A 20859-nucleotide genomic window follows, 5' to 3' on the forward strand; every position below is an offset into this window, starting at 1 on the left:
CAATCCAGAAATTGAGAAACGGTTTGGATTAGGTTGAGTTGAAAAAACATAACGTTTCGTTTGGTCTGGATTAATTCTAGCTATTTTTTCTTGATTGGCTTCGTTGGCCGGTGTCGTATAGTTTCCTATGGGCTGGACTGGCTTTGGTCGGACGTGAAACAGTTTTCTAACTTAGACACAGCTCTGCAACGATATAAAACGATGCAAAGATTAGCTTAGCACAGTCACCGGAGTAGAAAGTGGCCGACAGATGGTCAGTTTTCTATTATAGCACAACTAAAGTTATAAGAGATGTGGGTGTCACATGCGCCTTTGATGGAGGAAAGGACGCCCATTTTCACACATAGAGCACCTTTACCAACACATGGCCGGCTTAAAGGCTGATTAGGCTGGAGCTGGCCACGATATGGACGACGACCAACAACCCTAGTACCACTACCTAACCGCGACTCTTGTCCAATCTTAAGCCGCCTCTCTAATACTGCTTAGCCTTACTCCAGCGGGCAGACCAGGATCCTGTTGACGAGGAAGACTCTTTCCTTGTTGCCGCTCACCTTCCGTCAGCAGGAGCGCACGACAGCGACCACACGGAAGCGTGGCAGTACGGACTACGGAGGGCAGAGCTTCGGGGATACACCGGAAATCTGGTTAGTTGCCGCTAGGCTTTTTTTTTTTTTCCAAAATCGACGAATCCTCACAGATCCACGAATTGGGTGCCAACCCTAATCTAGATCGGGATTCGAAGCCCATTCCACTGTATCCGGTAGCTATGACCCTAACAATGGAGGGGAAGCATGGCTACGTACTAATAGCGAATGTTAATTAAGCATAATCCCTTGTCTTATATACGCTGCAAGATTATCTCTTGTGTCAGGGAGAAGAAGGCCATCATCGCTCGTCTCGGATAAGCCTGGGTGGGAGAAAACAGCAGCATGGACTTTAAACTCCAGTTGCTTGAAGCTATTACAAACAACTTTTCAGAGGGATATGAAGATGTTTACAGGGTATGATTAGCTCTCAAATTAATAATAGCACGCTCCATACAAGCTCGGTCGTGTATGCTTACATGTAATTTTTACAGGGGGTGCTTGATGGGAAAGATATTGCTGTGAAGAAGCTTCATAAATTACAAAAAATTGATGATAAGCAGTTTCACAGTCGATACCGTGACCTTGTCGGTGTCTCTCACAAAAATGTTTTAGGCTTAATTGGCTACGGCCACGAATCTCGGAGTAAATACATGAATTCTGAGGGGGAACTTGATTTTGTCAGCATAAGCGATAGAGTTCTCTGCTTCGAATATGTGCAAGGCAAGAGCCTTGATAGACATATTGCAGGTACAAACATATTGCAGGTATAGATGGTTCGGTAGTTTCACATGTCTAAGAAATATGACCGTTGTTTCCTTCATATTGCAGATGAATCTTGTGAACTTGATTGGCCCATATGTTACAAAATCATTAAAGGGACGTGCGAGGGGTTAAATCACCTTCACACCAAGCAGGAAAAGCCCATTTTCCATCTGGATTTAAAGCCTTCTAACATATTGCTGGATGAGAGCATGACGCCCAAAATTTCAGGTCTTGGTTTGTCCGCACTTGTTTCTTTGACAGAAACGCACAAAACAGAGATACTCAGAGGCGCAGAGTAAGCTAGTGCATGTTTTAAGCCAGTGATTTATTCTAATATTGCTTTAAATAGATTTTTTTTCATTGTATTAAACTGACTGTATCTATTATGCCTATGACATCATGCAGATGGTACATGCCGCCAGAATACAGAGATAGTGGCTTGGTATCAAACAAGTTTGACGTGTTCAGTTTGGGCATCATAATTATAAAAACAGTGGCTGGAAATATGGGCTACTTCCGCTATTCTGAAATGTCTCCCAAAGATTTTATTGAGTTTGTAAGAAAAAAAATCAATATTTATCTATACCATGAATACATATGGGTCTTTACACATTGAAAGTTTATTTATTTTGCATGCATCTGCTGCTTTTCTAGGATAGCTTATATTCCAATTTCACATGTAGGTAAGTGTAAACTGGATGAAGAGGTGGCAGGCAATGCCGGGTTACTATTCATCACACGAAGTAGACATTCTAACAGTGATTACATGTATTGAGACCGCATTAAGATGTGTGGAGACCAACCATGAAAAGAGGCCCTGCATAGAGGATATTGTCCATGAACTGGACGAACTAGAAGCTGAGATTAAGAGAATAAGATTACTAGCTCCTAATCCTATGCAGATTCTTTTGAGTAATCAAGGCCCTGGCATGGAGTTTCCAAAAATTTCCAGGCTATGTATGGCCCATAACTTGGCCCAATATAAGCGCATCCTGGATTTTAAATTCAGTTTGATTGAAGCTATTACAAACGGTTTTTCAGATGATCAGAAAATTGGAAGTGATGGGTATGGAGATGTTTACAGGGTATGCATGACCAATTATTATATTTCATGTCTCTAGTTGGCAAATTAACAATATCACTGTTGGGTGTAATCTACCCTGATCATGCTAAATTGCGGTTTTAACAGGCATTGTATAATGGGGAAGAGATTGTTGTGAAGAAGCTTCATTCCCTGGAGGGACTTGATGACAAACAATTTGAGAATGAAATGCATATCCTTACCGAGATCCATCACAAAAATGTTGGTCGGTTAATTGGCTACTGCTACGAAACTTGCCTTACAAATGTTGAGCACAATGCTGAACGTGTTTCCTCAGTGAAAACAGAGCGAGTTCTCTGCTTTGAATATACACAAAGTGGAAGCCTTGATAAACACATTGCAGGTAAAATCATTATGACCGACAATTGGCTCTATATGCACGTTTGAGGCCAAAGATAAATGGATGCCCAGGCATATGCCAACTTTCCTCATATTCTTGCCTTTTTACTTATTTGCAGATGAACCTTGCGGACTTGACTGGTCCACACTTTACAAAATTATTAAAGGGACTTGTGAGGGCTTAAATCACCTTCTCAGTGCACAGCAAAAACCTATTCTCCATCTAGACTTGACACCTGCTAACATTTTTCTGGTTAATGGCAAGACACCTAAAATTATAGGTTTTGGTTTGTGGAGACTTATTGATTTGACAAAAATGCATCAAACAAAGATCTTCAAAGAAACACAGTAAGTTGATGGATCATATTGTGAAACATTAATTCTTGTAAATCTTTTAAACAAAAATGTCCTTGTTCTCAGTGCACTAACTGTATAAATATTTAATATTTGTGATGCTTATGATATCATGCAGCGGGTACATGCCACCGGAATATGTTGACACTGGCTTTATATCAAACAAGTTTGATGTGTTCAGTTTGGGTGCCATAATTATAAAGCTGATGGCCGGAAATATGGGCTACTCTCGTTGTTTCGAAATGTCTCCCAAAGAGTTTATTCAACATGTAAGAATAAACTCGTTATATGTCATTTTATTTATTTTTGCATGCAACTTTTGTACTATCATTCTAGGGGACTTCATGTTACAATTTGTATGCAGGTTAGTGACAATTGGACGAAAAGGTTGCATGCAATGCCAGGATATTCACCATACGAAATAGACATCCTACGAGTGAGTGCATGTGTTGAGATTGCATTAAGATGTGTGGACGATGACCGAGAGAAAAGGCCCTGTATAGAAGACATTGTCCATAAACTGGGGGAACTAGAAGCTAGGGTTAAGACAATAATGTTACTACCTCATGATCATAGGCGTGGTCTCTTGACTAACTTGGGCCCTGTCCCGTACTTTCCAAAACATATCAGGCTATATATGTCCCACAACTTGGCCCAAAATGGATCAGTTACAGGGTATAAATCTAATCGGCTTAAGCTTGATTCTCAGTCAGGCCCCACTAGTACTACTCATGGACGTAAGTCAGAAGACCCAAGTCTCCAGGTACATAATCTATCAATATCCAAACTGAAATCCTGTATTGACAGTATGCTTCTATGGAGACCAGTGCAGCTTATAATTAATATCTTACTTTGTACTAATTTATTACATTCTGAATTGTTTAGAACTTCATAGGGTACTATTACTAGTTCATGATAGTCATAGTAGATGAACATTCAGAAGACCTTACCATGTTGATTCTAGTGGTGAAGGGCCCTCCCTGCTTTTGTTGGCCCAGAGGCCGACTGAGCCCTGTGATCTGCAGAAATTTACCATCAATTAGGCAAAACACATTGAGGGCCTCTTTGATTCAAAGGATTTTCGTAGGATTTGGAGGACTAGAATGCTTATGAATTTTTCATAAGTTGGTCCTTTGATTTGTAGGATTGAATCCTATAGGAATTTTTCCTAAGGAATCATTTGTATTACATTCCATAGGAAATCTAGCATCCACTCCGAACCCTTGGAAAAAATCGTCCTTTTTCGTGTGATGCAGTCAAACAAACTCAAATCATGTAGCATCCGAAAGGGCAGATATTCTAATCCTGTGTTTTTCACATTGCCCTGCTTTTACAATCCAGTTTGCTAATATGGCGCCCAACAAACAGAACCTGATTATATGCAATCAACCGAACACAAGTTTGGCTTGTTTTCCATTACCGCTATCACCCCATTAAGTTGAAATAAAACTGAGTAATAAGTGTCTATTTTCTTATTTTACCTCGGGTGCGAGCATGGAGCGCATGGATAATTTTAGGCAAGTAGTGCGCATGTTTTCAGAAAAAAAAATCATCAGCCATATATTCTTTGTGAATGGAGATATTGAATTTAACCTAAAAGTGCTAATAAAAATTGTATAAAATGCCACCCCTCAATAACCAAGGAGCTCTTTATGCAGACGGGATGCATTCCACACCATATGTCATTACAGTATTTGAAAGACATCACAAACAATTTCTCTGATGATCGAATAATTGGTAGAGGTGGCTTTTCTGTGGTATATAAGGTAAGGTTAAATCATATATGTTTCATTTCCACAACTATAAACCACATCTATAGTAATAATAAGAGACTTTAAACAGGGAATACAACCAAGTGGGGAAATGGTTGCAGTGAAGAAGTTTGTGCAACCAACGAGCTCACAAGAAGAATTCGAGAACGAGCTTAAACTCCTTATGGAACTGAAGCACCCAAATATAGTGCAACTTGTAGGCTACTGCTATGAAACGCGAAAACTACATATGTTTCATGAAGGAGAATACATTTTTGCTGAGGACACTCAAACTTTGCTCTGTTTAGAATGTCTGCCTAATGGAAGTCTTGAGAACTACATTTCAGGTATGATGTTTATATGTGAACAAAATGTTTGTTTCTCTACTTCTAATCTTTCCTTGAGATATCAGTTTTCATAGTCTAATCATAGTCCCCAAAAATCGTGTTCTTATGAAAGATAAAAGACAACCAACAATAAAATTTTGAAGTCCTTCTGGATAAAATCTTATGAAAGATTTGAAGGCAACATTGGTATAATGTTCTTATCTTCTTTAAAACGCAGATGCATCTTCTAGACTTCATTGGCACACACGCTACAAAATAATTGAGGGGATTTCCTCTGGTCTACAATACCTTCATGAGCAATTTAAAGATCCCATTCTTCATTTGGACCTAAAACCCGCGAACATATTGCTTGATAAAAATATGTTACCAAAAATTACAGACTTTGGTCTGTCAAGACTGTTTGATCAAAGCCAATCTATTCATACTGCACGTACTTGTGGAACACTGTAAGCAAACCTCCTCTTAATGATTCATTGCTTTTTAGTAATCAATGGAATGTGGTTTTCTTACCCTAATCTTAACACTTCATATTAACCAAACCATGTTATGATGCAGAGGTTACATGCCACGAGAATTTCTTCAAGGTATAATCACACCTATGTCAGACATATTCAGTTTGGGTGTAATAATTTTGGAGGTAATAACGGGTCACAAGGGGTACCCAGATGATATTAGAACATCTTCCAAGACCTTCATCGAGCCCGTAAGAGAAATCGGTTTGACATTTCAAGATGGAGAGGCCCCTTCTCACAAGACCATGCCACATTTTACCATTGTATAGTAATATATTCGCTATATGTGTTCAATTTCACAGGAACTTAAAAAATGGAGAAATGTGCTGCAAAATAAACCAGGGTATAGATCAATCGAAAAAGATTGCCAACAAATAAAAAGATGCATCCAGATAGGCCTAATCTGCGTGAATCATGACCGGACCAAAAGGCCTACAATGAAGAAAATTATCGATATGCTTCAAGGCTTGGAAAGTATGAATTGGTACATTAGCAATGAGGTAACACTTGTAGCCAACGTATGACAACATAAGGGCATATAATTTATGGGAAAACTTCGTTTTTGCCACTCTAGGTTTTGCCAACTTTGCTTATGCCACTCTAGAATTTGACATCTCACATTTGCCACTCTTAGCTTTTGACAATACATCACAAATGCCATTTCGTGGCAAAAACGATAATTTTTCATTTCACTTTTGCCACTCTTAGCTTTTGACATGTATCACAATTGCCACTCTAAAACTTTTGTTTTTGCCACGGAATGGCAAAAGTGATATATTGTCAAAAGCTAAGAGTGGCAAAAGTGAAATGTCAAATTCTAGAGTGGCATAAGCAAAGTTGGCAAAAACTAGAGTGGCAAAAACAAAGTTTTCCCATAATTTATTTAGTTCCCCTCTTTCCTACCAATAGAAGGTACAAACATGAGCTTTTAGTAATTGTACCCTAGAAAGTGACTAATGCTATAACTAGCCTCCAAATACTTTTTTTTACTGCAAGTAATAACCTAGTTTCTAGGACTAAGCTATGTGTATACCTTGCATGACACTTAACTTGATTACTTTTGAATCGAAATTTCTTGAGTCTAGTGTAACTAGGGTGTGCTCAATAAGTTGCACTTCCTAGTTTGCATCTTACCTTTTGAATGAAAAGATAGGAAGTTTGGCTATAACTAATTTTTTTTTTGCATGGTAATACGTGTCTCATTCATATCATAAAGATTAATGTAATTGGCTATAACTAATTACCGGACATGTTTAAAGTGATTTTTTGGTATTCACCTTTTATGACCAGGAATACGTAAGAATCTTTTCAGTACGATAACTGCACATAAAATATTTTGTGAACTGAAACTAACAACTGGCATGTCTACCTTCAGTCTGCATCAACTGACTCATGTGTTGCCCCTCAACTATTGACCACCAATATCTTAAAATGGCTCTCAAAAAGTTGTCATTTTGCACTCAAAACGTTGGCCACCGATATCTCATAAAACGTTTTTTTACTGATATTTTGTAAAATATTTACATTATATACGTTTAAATATAATTGTGTTGAAATGTATAAATCTCGTAGAGAATAAATTACTGGTCAAACTTGCATTTTGTTGAAAGCAGCACCTTTAGACAACCAGAGAGCTGTATAAATCAAGCAACACTTAACCAGCAGTCTGGTCCATTCCAGTTATAAGCCATGACATCCAGCCGGAGGTTTAGCTCCGCGAAGGAGGTCGTCACATATCCTCTGCTTCTACCGTCTTGCTGGTATGCCACTTTAACAATTCTATAATGTAACAGAGAGATGAAAACCTAATTTAAATTGCATTTAGTTATTCGTTCCACAGGGCTTTGGATCTCCGTTCATGCTACATTGCAATTGGCGCTTATGTTTGACAGCCGCTATCCAAGCTATCAATTTGTTCTAGCTGGTGCATATCACATATCTGAAATTTGCTAGTTCCTGGAGGCATATGCAGTACTACCTACGGACATGGTTGCCACAAAAGGATGAAAGGCATCAAAATCTTTGGGAGCTGGTGTAACTCAATTATCAGCACCTGTTAATTAGGATGAGAGTTGGAACAAGAAATCAGTAGACAGGGGAACAAGAAATCTGTTGCCGGTGTTGTACATAATACCAGTTAATCCAATACCTTTGGACTTTGGTATATGCATAGTATGTAAGTAACAAACATTTTATTTAGCTAGAAGTAATCGCTGCACCGAATCAAAACCCCCATCTGCTACGTCACCTAGATGTTCTAGCCCATCAGAACTGAACCTGGGTCGTCGTCGCCGTCGTGTGGGTGCAGGTGTTGTTGTGCGTGATCATGGCAGATTTTATTCTTGGACGGGCTGTCGCTGCTCGCTAATCTTTTGAGAACGTCTGTAACACTGAACATGTTAAGCCTGGGCGATCTGGCATATGCTGTACTTTTTGCGAAAGATATTCTTTGGTTAACAAGCTGAACTCATCATTGTGCAACTCCATGCCGTCAAATTGGAAGGCTCAAACTCTGAGTTTGTTTTCTTTTACCCATGATATATTGCTCAGTCTGCGATACATGATGCTGGCCTTGTGTGCGTCAGTAAGGCACAGGAGCTGTTCCGTGTCCTCTGTACTGAACAAGCTTTGTTGCATCAATAGAATGCTGGTGATTATATGAACAAAACTCTGTTTAATTCAACCTCTTCTGAGTTGGAGTTATCGAGATTCTTTTGATTCTTGCCTCTGCTCTAATTCTTTGCTGAACCGCGCAAACAAACAACAAATTCATCTCGATGCCGAACCGTTTTACTTCAGCTTTCAAGAGCTGGCAAATGTATACGAGCAGAGAGTTTGAGCTTTCATTACTCATGTTCTTTTTTTTGCGGGGAACATTACTCATGTTCTATCAGTACAGTTTTATTTTGGCATAAAAATGCTCCTGACTATATTTAGTTAAATAGCCGGGAACATCGGTTCGTTCGTAATGGACTTGTAGGCTGTAGCACCTGAAGAAATTGAACCATACACGGACAAGAAAGGCCTCTGATATAACCTCAAATTTCTTCAAACATTGGTTGCCAGGCAAAAAAGGCATTGGTTTACAATTAATTTTAGATCCTCTGGTTTGGTTTTGGTACCTCATGACAGCGGCAGCAGCTGTCCTTGGCATTTGCAGAAACGGCGTCGCCGGCGAGCAGTGCAGCCCACCCACCCAGGATTTTGGTTGGCATTTTCCCAGGCTAAGATGGCAGGTAGCAAAATTTATGCAGATCTTTTTTATGGCTTGAAGATTTGATAGCTTAGCATACACTTTCAAGAGGTATTTCATTTTTCACCCGGATAGGCAAAACCTAGTGACAGCTTTACTTCTTCCCTTTTGAGTAATAAAATCCATCCTTTGTCGAAAATAAAGATTTACTTCTTCCCAGCTTTTCATCATTACAGCAAAAGGTAACAAACACCAGGGGAAATAGCATCCCACTCCGATCTACTAAAATCTGCAGGCAATGACGACACTCGCTAATGATGGTGCAGAAGAGATCCTGCGTCTTGCTGGGCCAAAGAAGCCTCCGTTGCTGCAGGAAAATCAATACATGAAAGATAACGTCAGTCAATTCGATGTTCCAAAGAGCCCACCAAACCACTGTAATCCCAAACCAAAGATAATCAATGCTCCCAGTCGGCTCAGATTTAAGCCAACTCCAACCCAATACCTCCCGAACAAAAAGAGCAGACAAAGATAGCAATGGGACAGCAAAACAAATTGCAATCTGTAGGCCAATGTCTATGAAGTATTTGCTGGTTTGTAACGATTCTATTCTATCATCGACAACCTGCCATGTTACAATCCAGATCTTCAAAGGAATTTTTAGCTTCCAGAGTTCGACCAAATATTGGGGTTTGGACTCCCAGATGGGAAAGCCAACGATACATAGATTTTGTGGTATAAGTTTTGCTACTAATGAGCTCCCACTACAGCTTCACTTCTTTCAAGAGTTGGCAATGATACATAGATTTTGTGGTATAAGTTTTGTACATATAGAGATGCAAGTTTGTTTGAATTTTCAGACTCGGGTTCTTTCATAACTCCAATAATAGCACACGAGGACAAATAATCCTCTTACAGGTTGAAGCAAGACATGATTAAAAAGGAAGAACAAGGAACGGATGCAGTGGACACACATAGATTAATTGTTCGTTTTTCTCTCTAATAAAGGTGTGAAGCCATGAATAGTAACCAAAACAGCCACTACAGAAGCATTATACATCAACGAATAAACTTCTCCAGCTACACTGAACTATTGCAGACTGAACAACCGAAGATTATTCAATATTAGTACAAGATGGGAAAAAGATTGGTTTACTCACTGTTATGAGAGGCACCTAAGACGGTGATCACCTTACCGAAGCGCTCTGAGGTGACCTGTGCCCACTCACAGACCCCTGGTAAGATTTCGCCAAGGTCAGTATTCCACTCGGAACAATCACCCGCCCATACTTTGTCTGTAATCCTTGGTTCTATTATCAGCTGCTCAAGAACAGAAGCATTTCTTAAGATACAGCATGCCAGCTCAATCTGAGCCTTGTAACATCGAAAACCGCTCATGAAGACCGTCTTGAGATGATCATGGCGGCGCATACCCGCCACCTCACTGCTGGAGTAACCACTGGATATCACATACAACATCTGCATTGGAAGCTTGCAATCATTGGTCAAACTAATAAAAATACAGTTTTTTTGGCTTGAAGGTCCATATATTAATCGTTTTAAATAAATAAAATTGCACTCACATGCAAGTGCAATGTCTCCAGTCCGGGTGCAACATTCAAACAATTGGCCAGTTGAAGAATTCCATTATCACCATTTGGGTCGTTAGAGTTGACAATTAATTGACAAGTCATATGCCTCAACTGCAAAAACATTCCCTGTTGTCCTGTTGGCAGCTTCTGCAACTGAAACATGACCCAAACAAATAAGATGACGCTGACAGTAACACCAACTTTGAAGAACTATGAGGTGAACAAAAAAAAAGAAAGACCAGCTAACCTGTGCATATTTTGATATGAAAGCTTGCAGATGTAATGTCTTCACTGGCAAAATGCTTGGAACTGCAGTGAATGCATGTGCTAGTGCTTTAGTGCCATTAAACTTCATTGTTGCCTTCTCTAGTTTCGAGCAACCATGAAGGACTATAGGGATCACTCGCCCTTTGTACTCAAAATGAGCAAGATCAGTAGCATGAAACTCAACCATCTGGATGTCCATTCCGGCAATCAGCAAATGTTGAAGTTTATCGAGTTTGTGTGGTACTATTAAGTTGTCCACACCATAGCACCCGATGATCTCTAAGTCCTCAAGTCCTGAACATTTTGCTAGCAAGCCTGGAAAATCTCCTAATATCTTAACAAATTCCAGAACAAGCCTTCTGAGTATTGTGAAGCCGGATATTCCTGAGTTTGGCTTTATAGAAACACCGGCGAGAAATAAGGACTGCACAAATAAGCAACCTTGTGAATCCAAGGCCTCGAGAGGGAAGTGGTGAAATTCGAATGGCTGATAAGTTTTCTTCAGATTAAAATGTATTATCTTTGCCTTAGATGAAGTGACAAACCCAATCCACCTGTCAAGATGATCAGTGTACTCTTTGTGCATGCCGCACCTGACGCTGAACTTATTGATTCCTATCCCACTATGCTGTTGAATAACAGAATTTACAGTCTCAATGAACTTTGCTCGTTTCATTTTGGTAGTATCCTGACCAGCGAACTCGTCATCGGTGTCAGAATCCAGATCATTGGGAGTGGGACCATCAAAATATAGATCACAGTGGAATGTCCAGAGCATTCTCCAACTCCTTGAAACAATGCTTGTCCTCACGGCCTCTTTCCGTGGCAGCAGTGACATTATAACAGGTTGAACCTCCTGCAACAAGAAAGGAGCTGAACTAGCTGCCGGTGGTAGACACAATGAGCTGAAAGTGCATATATTTTGAAAGAGAAATCTTATGCAAACTGCAAAATTTAGTTGTAGTTTCACTCAGTCCTTCATGATCTTTTTCAGAAATTTGTTCCTATTCATCCTGACAACAAATTAAGCAAGATGACCTAAAACATCGAGCCCCCACTTAAAAAAACAATAATCATGAAGTGGGTAATAGCTGAAGGGAAGCCCCAGGCAACAACTCAAACAGAAGACCAAATATATTTTTGCCCCAGAGGTTCAGACACCAAAGATACTCCCTCTGTCCGAAAATGCTTGTCCTCGAAATGGATAAAATGGATGTATCTATACTAAAATAAGTCTAGATACATCCATTTCTAGGACAAGTATTTCCGGACGGAGGGAGTATTTCCCTTGCTGTAATGGAAGGGGGGAAATAGAGGAACTGAACTGAACTGACGGAATGGAAGTTACCGCGGGAAGGTCCTCCATCCGGAAGGACAGCGCGTCGGCGGCGCCGTGGTGGTGCTCCAACCTGCCCAGCCTTCCCGCCGCCGCCGCCGCCTGTTCCACGGGCTGCTGCAGAGAGGGAGGATCCACGGGTTAATGGCGAAACAGGACTCCGCATCAGCAATCTGTCGATCTATCAGAAACACCTACGGAGAAGGAGAGGGGAGGGTATGATACCGCAGCTTACCTTCTGATCTACTAGTGGAGAAGGAGGAGGGGGAGCTGATTCGTCTTCCCCGGCTCCGGGCATCCCCTCTGCTCCACTCCGCTCTCTCTTCTGGATGACGCTCTGCAACGCAATGGAGCTAGTACACATTCTAATAAAAAATGTTGACCTTTTCTCTTAAAAAACAACCATTACAACGTGGATCTACATGACATATCACTGCATACATACCCCCATCGCGAGGTGCTCGCCGGACCAGCATAAGACGACCCGTCACAACCCTAACCGGCCCGCCCTAACCCAAATCAGGCTCAAAAGGGCTTAGATCTGGGCTTGCGGGGTGTCGCCGGCCACTGCCCGCTCAAAGCGCCATCCAGGCCGTGCCGAAGCGCAATCAGCCGAGCCACACCGCCGCCAAGCCCACCTGCCCAAGCCGGCGGCAACGGCAAGAGGGGGGGCGCCACGGAGGTCGGAGAGGTGGGGCAGAGAGGGCCGCCCCGGTCGCCTCGTTCGGGGAGGCGAAACGGGGGTACGATAGGGGAGCGAGGCCAATACGATGGGATGTCTGATTCCAGATGGCGGCAATTGCAGTCTGTATTAACTGGTCAATATTACAACTTACCAAAGTCTGTATTATAGACACTCGTGCATGTTAGATATACCGCATACATACTCTATTCAGTCGCATCTAAACTGGTCGGTCTCAAAGTAGCTGCATAACCACTGCTACGACGCTGCTTGTCCGTCCGGCGCTCAAAGTCCCTACATCGCCAGTTCGCCACGCCTCTACGGTGCCGCTCCGTCCTCTGGCGATCAACCTTGCTGCGTCGGAGCATCTCCAGCCGCCCCCCCCCCCCAGGCCCCCCAGACCACTTTTTCGACGCCGACGCCAAAAAACGCCCTTGTCGCGTCCCCAGGACGCCGAAAAATCGCCTGTTCGGCCCGTTTTTGGGCCCGGCGATCGCAGGCCGAACCTGGCGCACTGGGGGGGACCGGGGGCTCCGGCGCAAGGGAAAAGCGCGGCTGGCCCACACCGTCAGGTGAAAAGTCAAGTTTTTCTTCCTCGACTCGCCTCCCACCCCCCGCGCCCTCGGCCGCCAATAGCTGTATCCCGGCGCCGCCCGCCGCCCTTCTCTGCTAGATAGCCATTCCCCGCCGAAAAAAGAGCAGAGGTTCGCCGAGGCAGCCCCTCCGCCAGCAGCTGGGCGTTTTTGCCGCCGTTTCCGGCCGCGGAGGGGCAGTTTAGCAGCGGGTACACGCCCACCGGACGCAAGGTGTTCGGCGATTTGCCTGCCTCGGGGATGGACTCGGACGACAAGGAAGCGCTTGCTGCACTGCTGGAGGAGGAAGCCGAGGCCGACATCCAGGAAGATGAGCATCTCATGGTGCTCGCCGCCCTTGCCCGGCTGCTGGCGAGCAATGAAAAGCCGCGACGAGGTGGCTCGGCGCCGAGACGGATGAAAGCAAAGAACCGGCATCGTCTCAAAGGCTACTGCATGCTCTACTCCGACTACTTTGCCGATGCTCCACTTCACGATGACAAAACATTTCGGCACCGTTATCGGATGAGCCGAAAGCTCTCCTCAGGATTGTGAATTTCATCCGGGAGTTCGATAGCTACTTCAAGTGCAAGATGGATTGCACCGGCAAACTTGGATTCACCTCAATCTAGAAGTGCACGACAGCGATGAGGATGCTTGCGTACGGAGCTCCCGATGATTCACTCGATGACTATGGGTGCATGGCCGAGTCCACCATCATTGAGTGTTTCTACAAGTTCTATCGGGCAGTGGTGGCAGTGTTTGGACCGCAATACTTGAGAACACCCAATGCGGAAGACACTGCTCGGATCCTAGCATAGAATGCAGCAAGAGGATTTCCTGGGATGCTTGGAAGCATCGACTGCATGCATTGGAAATGGAAGAATTGCCCATTTGCTTGGTAGGGGATGTACAAAGGCGCCAATGGCGGTTGCAGTGTGGTACTTGAGGCGGTGGCCACACAGGACCTCTGGATTTGGCACTCCTTCTTTGGTATGCCAGGAACTCACAATGACATCAACGTGCTGCAGTGCTCCCCTGTCTTTGTCAAGCTTGTTGAAGGTCATTCTCCTCCGATGAACTTCGAAGTCAATGGGCGGCACTACAACAAGGGGTACTACCTAGCTGATGGCATCTATCCGAGATGGTCTACATTTGTGAACACTATCTTAAACGTTGTGCCAGGAGGCAAGAAGTCCCACTTTGCCAAGGTGCAGGAGGCTTGCCGGGAGGATGTCCAGCGGGCATTTGGTGTGCTCCAATCTCGATTTGCTGTTGTCCGGTACCCTACTCAGACCTAGTCGAAAGATCAAATGTGGAAGATCATGACTTGCTGTGTCATCTTGCACAACATGATCATCGAGAGCGAGCAAGAAGAGCCGGTGTTTGACACTGAACCATACTATAGGCAGGGTCCTCTAGCCCGAAGTTGATCACCAGCTACCGGTAACCTAGACTGCCTACCTCAGCATGCGTCAGGAGATCCGAGACCCACAGGTCCATCATCACTGCAGCAGGATCTGGTGGAGCACCTATGGAGGCTCAAGGGCGACGCCGGGCGCGACGTGCGATGAAATATGAGTTTTTATTTGTTGAACTATATAATTTGTATTGAACTATTTGTTGTTGCACTATTTTGGTGAACTATTTCATTTCATGTGATGAACTATGTGATAATTTTTTTTTATGTTGCTAATTGAATGCCAAGCCACGACGAACCACGCTGAATATGGGCCTATTCTCGCTTATATGTGCCCTTTATTCTCCGAAAGTGGGCCGAAAACTGGGCCAACATCGGCGCCTGGGGGCGACCTGAGGGCGACGGCTGGATGCCCAACCGCCCCCAGCGCCTATTGTATCGCCGGCTCGCCCCCAGAGGGCGATTTTTATGCCTCCTGGGGGGGCCAACGGCTGGAGATGCTCTCACCACGCCTCTGACGCCGCTCCATCGTCCGGCGGGTTGTGTGCTCAGCTCCTCGTTCGTCCGAAGCCGCACCCACTAGCCCTTGCAGCTTCCCGGTGTTCTCCGTCCCCAGCTCCAAGCATAGGCGCATGACCAGAAAAGCTAAATATTGATGTTGGCTATTTCACTTGGCCTTTCCAGATTTAGAGGAACTTGCAAATACAATTCAGTTTGTATTGACTATTCAATAGTCCTTCTGAATCATTTTCTTGTGTGGGATTGTAGGCTGAAGTTCTAGTTAATGCCAAATTCTACATTCTTTTATGGCATTATTAAAAGGTATTAGTGGTGGGCATGCTCCAAGCTTTGGTAATTAGGCCTTCAACCACTCTCAGTTTTCATTCACCACGACTATGAACCGGGTTACAGATTGTGATCACTTGAAAAAATCAATTCCATTTCTCAAGGATACTCTGCGTTTTAGTCACGCCGCTATACAGCCCTCATGTCCGGGTACAGATTCTGATCCCGAGTAGGATGTCGTCTCCTAGACAGCCCTCATGTCCGGGTACTCAAGCGCCAGTCGACACCGCCTGGCTGTTTCCCTCCTCTGTAACATGCCTCACAGCGGCGTGCCACCGAATGCCTTCACCTTCTCGACGGACGCCAGCGCGTGCGCACACCTTGACTGGGGCGGAAAGTACATGCCCGTGCTGAAGCCGAGGGCTATTTGTCTGACGCCGTCGTTACCACCGTGCTTGTTGACATGTATGGTAAGGCCGGAAATGTGGAGGGTGCCTGTACAGTGTTTGATGGTGTGGCTGCTCCGGCAAGGAATGTGGTGACATGGGGCTCGATGCTGTTTGTGTACGCACAAAATGCGCTTGGGTGTGAGGTCATCCAAGTTTTCGCCGAGTTCAGAAACAAAAGCAATTTCATGGTGCTCAACCACTTCATGCTGCCAACCGTTATGAATGCGTGTGCAGGCACTGGGCGGCTTGGAGTTGGCAAGTCTGTGCATGGAACAGTCCTTCGGTTTGGGCACGGATGCAATGGTGTGATTGTCTGTCTTTGGTTGACATGTACTCCAAGTGTGGATTCTACAAGTACTCGGAAAGGTGTTTGACAGGATTGAGCAACCGTCGGTCAACTGCTATACCTCCATCATCATGGTAGCAGCAAAGTATGATCTTGCGAGGTGCGCACTCGCTCTTTTGTTTTTGAAAGATCCAGCTTAACCACTGTCTTTTCATTGATTTAGCAGAGGGAGATTACAACAAAAAATTGTCGAAATGACAAGGGTTTTGACAAGTCAACTTTGAGAAACAGAGGATCACCTTCTGATTTCTCAGCACTAAGGGTCTGTATCTCACGTTAGATCCCCGAACAGGGGTGCTAAGCATTTATCTCCGGCGAGACGCCATTGCTCGATGTCGCTCCTGATTTCATTGATCACCTCCATGACGTTTGGAGTCTTTGCACTACTAGGAAAAGGCATGCTAGTGGCGCACCAGTTTTGCCATCTAATGGCGCATGGCTGGTGCGCCACTGGCATCACGCCATTAGAATTTTTTTCTAATGGCGCACCACATGTGCGTCATTAGAATATGGTATTCTAATGGCGCACCAGGCAGTGCGCCATTAGTACTGCCCACAGTGCGCCACTATTATCTGCTATACTTACAGCGCAGCACATTGTAGTGTGCCATTAGTAACAACTTTTTTAATTCTTTTCTTCTTAATCTCAGGTCACTATTTCACATATGAGATACTCAACACATATATATATACAACAAGCATCCATATAGCAATCATATTCAACACACAAGTTTCATCATATATACATACGTACATAGCCAACACATAGTTCCGCCGTTACAAAAGTTTCACATTGTTCATCCAACACCGTTATCCATCAATTCACAAAAGTTTCACACTGATACAAAATAAAAACACAAATGAAAAAGAAGCACCCCATCCACGCAAGCTTCCGTCAATTAAATCAAATCTGCAAAATGATAAACAAGAAGTTAGAAGAAGAAAAAGAAGAAGACTAGAAGAATACTAGAAGAGGAAGAACACTAGAAGAAGAATAAGAAGAGTTTTGGAAAAGAAGAAGAATAAGAAGAAGACTATAAGCTTATTATGTAAACTTGATCATTTTGTGCTAACATAAGTTATTTTGGAGCTAACCTATAGAAAACTAAGCATATAAGGTCTAAGTTAGTATATTAGAGCCAACTTAGGTAAAATGAAGCTAACCTATGTCATTTTGGAAAAGAAGAAGATTAAGAAAAAGACTATAAGCTTATTATGTAAACTTGATCATTTTGTGCTAACATAAGTTATTTTGGAGCTAACCTATAGGAAACTAAGCATATAAGCTCTAAGTTAGTATATTAGAGCCAACTTAGGTAAAATGAAGCTAACCTATAGGAAACTAAGCATATTAGAGATAACATAGGTAACTAAGTATATATATATATCATTTTGGATAGCTAACCTATAGGAGATCTGACATACCTGACAAAGTAGGCAGTTCTTCTCCTTCTTCTCCTTCATCTCCCTGATGCGCCTAGAGCGGCGAGGTGGTGGAGGCAGTGGAGGTAGTGGGATGTAGTCTTCTACCACAATTGGCGTGGTCATGTCGCCCAGCTGTGGGATCGCCGGCGCCACCACCGGTGCGTGGTCATTGTCAGGCACCACCACCATCGCGAGGCCACCTTCAGGCACGACCATCGCTAGGTCATCCTCAGCCACCTCCATCTCTTGTCCATGGTCAGCCACCACCATCTCTTGCCCTTGGTCAGCCACCACCAGCGCTAGGTCATCCTCAGCCTGATGCCCATCGTCATGATGCAGCTCCTCATCCTCACTCTGCTCCTCTTCTCCCGCACTCCAGTCCGGATCATCCTTCTTGTTGTCTATGCTGGTGCCAGAATCGCTGCTGCTTTCGCTACAGCCAGAATCGCTGCTGCTTTCGCTACAGCCATAGTCGCTGCTGCTTTGGCTGTAGCCAGTATCGCTGCTGCTGCTCCTACCTGTCCAAAATGCAACAATGACCGTTAACAATCGATGTGAGACAAAGCCAAATGTAGAGGAATAAGAAGAGGCAGAACGTACCGGCATCATCATCGGCAGCGTATCGCATGCGACACATAGTCTTGTTGTACACCTTCACGATGAGCATGTTGGCGTCGTCGTCGTACCTGAAGACAAGGAAGTACCCCAGCTGCAGGTCGTAGGCACGGTAGAACTTCTCCCACCCACGAGACAAGTACATGTGGCCCTTCTTGATCGCCAACTGCACATCCCACTGCCTGCGAAACCCGCTACCGGCCTGTCGCAGCTTCACATTATTTGGCGGACCTTCACCCATCAGCATGTTCATAAAACTGTCAGGCAGCCTCTGCAGTTTGGGAAAATGAGTGATGTAGCAAACAACAGATATCATAATGAGATGGGTGAAGCGGAGATCTCTCGTTTTATATACCAGCGTCATGGATCCAACTGAAGCCTCAAGTATGATAGTGAAGAACTCGGAAGCATCCAACTCGTACTGCGGTGTCGCAGATCGGCGGTGGCTGCTTCCCGCCATCTCTGATAAGCAGCAGAAGAGACCAATTAGTACCCTTACAACAGATCATAAAACATGCATTAGTCGCAAGTACACCATATGTCCTATTTTTAGCAAAGTCATGCTAAAATTCACGGAAAATTTCAGCATGACCTTTTGCTGAAAATAGGACATATGGAGTGCCCGAATTTGCCGGAACGGAAGTTAATCGACATTTCGGCAAACTCAAGGGCCTCTCGGGGTACCTAACAGAAATAGTATCCCAGGTTTCCATCTTAATACCACAAAGAATTACATAAAAGAAGCCTTAATGCTAGAGAACATATGAAATACATGCCAACAATATATATGATATAAACTCCAATAATTTTTGAATAAAAACAGTAGCTAAAAACAGTAGCAAGCAAGCAATTCATTTGACTAACTATTTAAAACAGTAGCAATCAAGCTATTTTCATGGCTGTGCATGGCTCACTTGAGATGCTGCTGAGTGAATAATTTGTTTGAAATATTTTTTAGCTAGTCTATAATCCAAAGCCAAGCTCCTTGTCTACTGTAACTGTAAGCGCTACTTACATGGCAGCAGAAGAATCTTGCATCTTCTGTATAATCAAAAAACAAAGCTTACTCCTTGAGGAGTCGAGGTGGTGGAGGCTTGAGCGTGGTGTGCTGCGGACTGAAGGAGCCGCCTTGCTGAAGAGCGGACCGGCCTGATTGGATGAGCTGGACTCTACATCCCTCCCGTGCTCTCTCTACATCTCTCTCAAATCACTCTTTGCTCTCTCAGGATGCAAGCTCGCCACCCCAAATCAACCGCACACCAATGCTAACTTTCTCAACAGACTCATATCATTCGTACTAAGACTAGTAAGTACTATCTCTTATATTCACATCAAGACGGCCTGTATGATGTACCGTCACCTGCTTAAAAAATTTGACCTAGTGGAACAGATCAAGGGGCTGAAGTGCCGGTAAAATGATTCAGGACATACGATAAATGCATAGCATTATTGCAAAACTATCCCTGGCGCTACCCAATCACATTATGCAGCACAACATGATCCTTTGCATCCATCGGAACAAGCTAGTTGAGACCTATGATGTATTGTCCCTTAAAAATAGCAGTAATCATGATCGAAGCTGTGCTCATAGCATTACTGAATTCACCCAAGTGCAGTTGGACATGCACAGCAACTGCATAAATTCATTCATTTTAAAGCTCTCACCTGAGCTCGACCTTGAAGAACACCCAGACAGGCAATCCGGCTCTCCGAAACCTTCGCGGAAAGCGCTCAACTCAGACTCCGGCGCCGGTCCTGCATTCACATTGCACAATGAAAAAAGGTTTGTCATCCATGGTTACAGATGCTCAAACAAACTTAAATCTCGCATGGCTTCCCCACTAATCAATCGGCATCGCAGAAAGACGCATTTTCTTCAAGTTAATGCCCTTCTAAAGTGTCTAAATTAATTTTCATCAACTTGCAGCAAATGACTGCACATGGAGATGATCCAACAACAAAAAAAGTCCCGATCTATCTCCATGGAACCCTAACACCTCAATAACTCCCGCCCCATGCTACCAAAAAATCCCCAACAGCATCCCGAGGAGAACGAGGCGGCGATTCCACGGCCATGGAGGCCGCGGAATCGCCCAGATCCATGGCCAGATCCATGCCCAGAAACATGTTAAACCTAGCAAAAGAGAGAAGAAGAGGGCATGGTCGGGAGGGAGGAGAGGAGGAAGAGAGGAGAAGAGAGGCAGAGGGAGGAGGGCAATGAAGATTACCTGACCACGATGAGGTGGTGGCCGGAGCGGAGACGACGGAGGGCGGAGACGGCGAGCTTGGGGGAGGCGGGGAGGTCGCGGGCCTCCTCTCCTAGTGGACGTGGGGCCTCCTCTCCTGGTGGACGTGGGGCGGCGCCGAGGCTCCAAGTCTCTGGCGGCTCCGAGGGTTAGGGAGGGAGGCGAGGGAGGCG

General features: G+C 44.0%; 2 protein-coding genes and 1 pseudogene across 8 annotated transcripts; 2 read left to right on the plus strand and 1 right to left on the minus strand.

The window, feature by feature from the left end:
- The first annotated feature begins 434 nt into the window (after positions 1 to 434).
- On the plus strand, positions 435 to 8215 carry LOC119335188 (receptor like protein kinase S.2-like). 4 transcript variants are annotated; one of them, XM_037607350.1, is made up of 17 exons: positions 435 to 647; positions 875 to 1004; positions 1082 to 1337; positions 1419 to 1647; positions 1758 to 1908; positions 2036 to 2437; positions 2542 to 2797; positions 2913 to 3141; positions 3266 to 3416; positions 3512 to 3910; positions 4806 to 4913; positions 4990 to 5245; positions 5463 to 5691; positions 5801 to 5948; positions 6060 to 6257; positions 7371 to 7517; positions 7583 to 8215. In XM_037607350.1, exons 2-16 carry the CDS (start codon positions 933 to 935, stop codon positions 7377 to 7379), a joined length of 3093 nt encoding a protein of 1030 aa, XP_037463247.1. In that variant the 5' UTR covers positions 435 to 647; positions 875 to 932; the 3' UTR covers positions 7380 to 7517; positions 7583 to 8215. The 4 variants fall into 4 exon arrangements, with proteins under 4 accessions (XP_037463247.1, XP_037463249.1, XP_037463251.1 ...); XM_037607352.1 differs by having other exon boundaries at positions 7598 to 8215; XM_037607354.1 differs by having other exon boundaries at positions 7438 to 7517; positions 7598 to 8214.
- A 555-nt stretch (positions 8216 to 8770) lies between these two features.
- Positions 8771 to 12939, minus strand: LOC119335189 (putative F-box/FBD/LRR-repeat protein At5g56810). Of its 4 annotated transcripts, none has more exons than XM_037607356.1 (7): positions 12591 to 12939; positions 12381 to 12482; positions 12158 to 12262; positions 10790 to 11665; positions 10534 to 10695; positions 10142 to 10429; positions 8771 to 9317 (listed from the first exon to the last, which is right to left on the minus strand). In XM_037607356.1, exons 1-7 carry the CDS (start codon positions 12594 to 12596, stop codon positions 9105 to 9107), a joined length of 1752 nt encoding a protein of 583 aa, XP_037463253.1. In that variant the 5' UTR covers positions 12597 to 12939; the 3' UTR covers positions 8771 to 9104. The 4 variants fall into 4 exon arrangements, with proteins under 4 accessions (XP_037463253.1, XP_037463254.1, XP_037463252.1 ...); XM_037607357.1 differs by having other exon boundaries at positions 12381 to 12498; XM_037607355.1 differs by lacking the exon at positions 12591 to 12939 and having other exon boundaries at positions 12381 to 12575.
- A 721-nt stretch (positions 12940 to 13660) lies between these two features.
- Positions 13661 to 20859, plus strand: part of LOC119339557 — a 9548-nt pseudogene continuing 2349 nt past the window's right edge.

This window comes from Triticum dicoccoides, chromosome 7B (genome assembly GCF_002162155.2).
Source record: "Triticum dicoccoides isolate Atlit2015 ecotype Zavitan chromosome 7B, WEW_v2.0, whole genome shotgun sequence".
NCBI lineage: Eukaryota > Viridiplantae > Streptophyta > Magnoliopsida > Poales > Poaceae > Triticum > Triticum dicoccoides.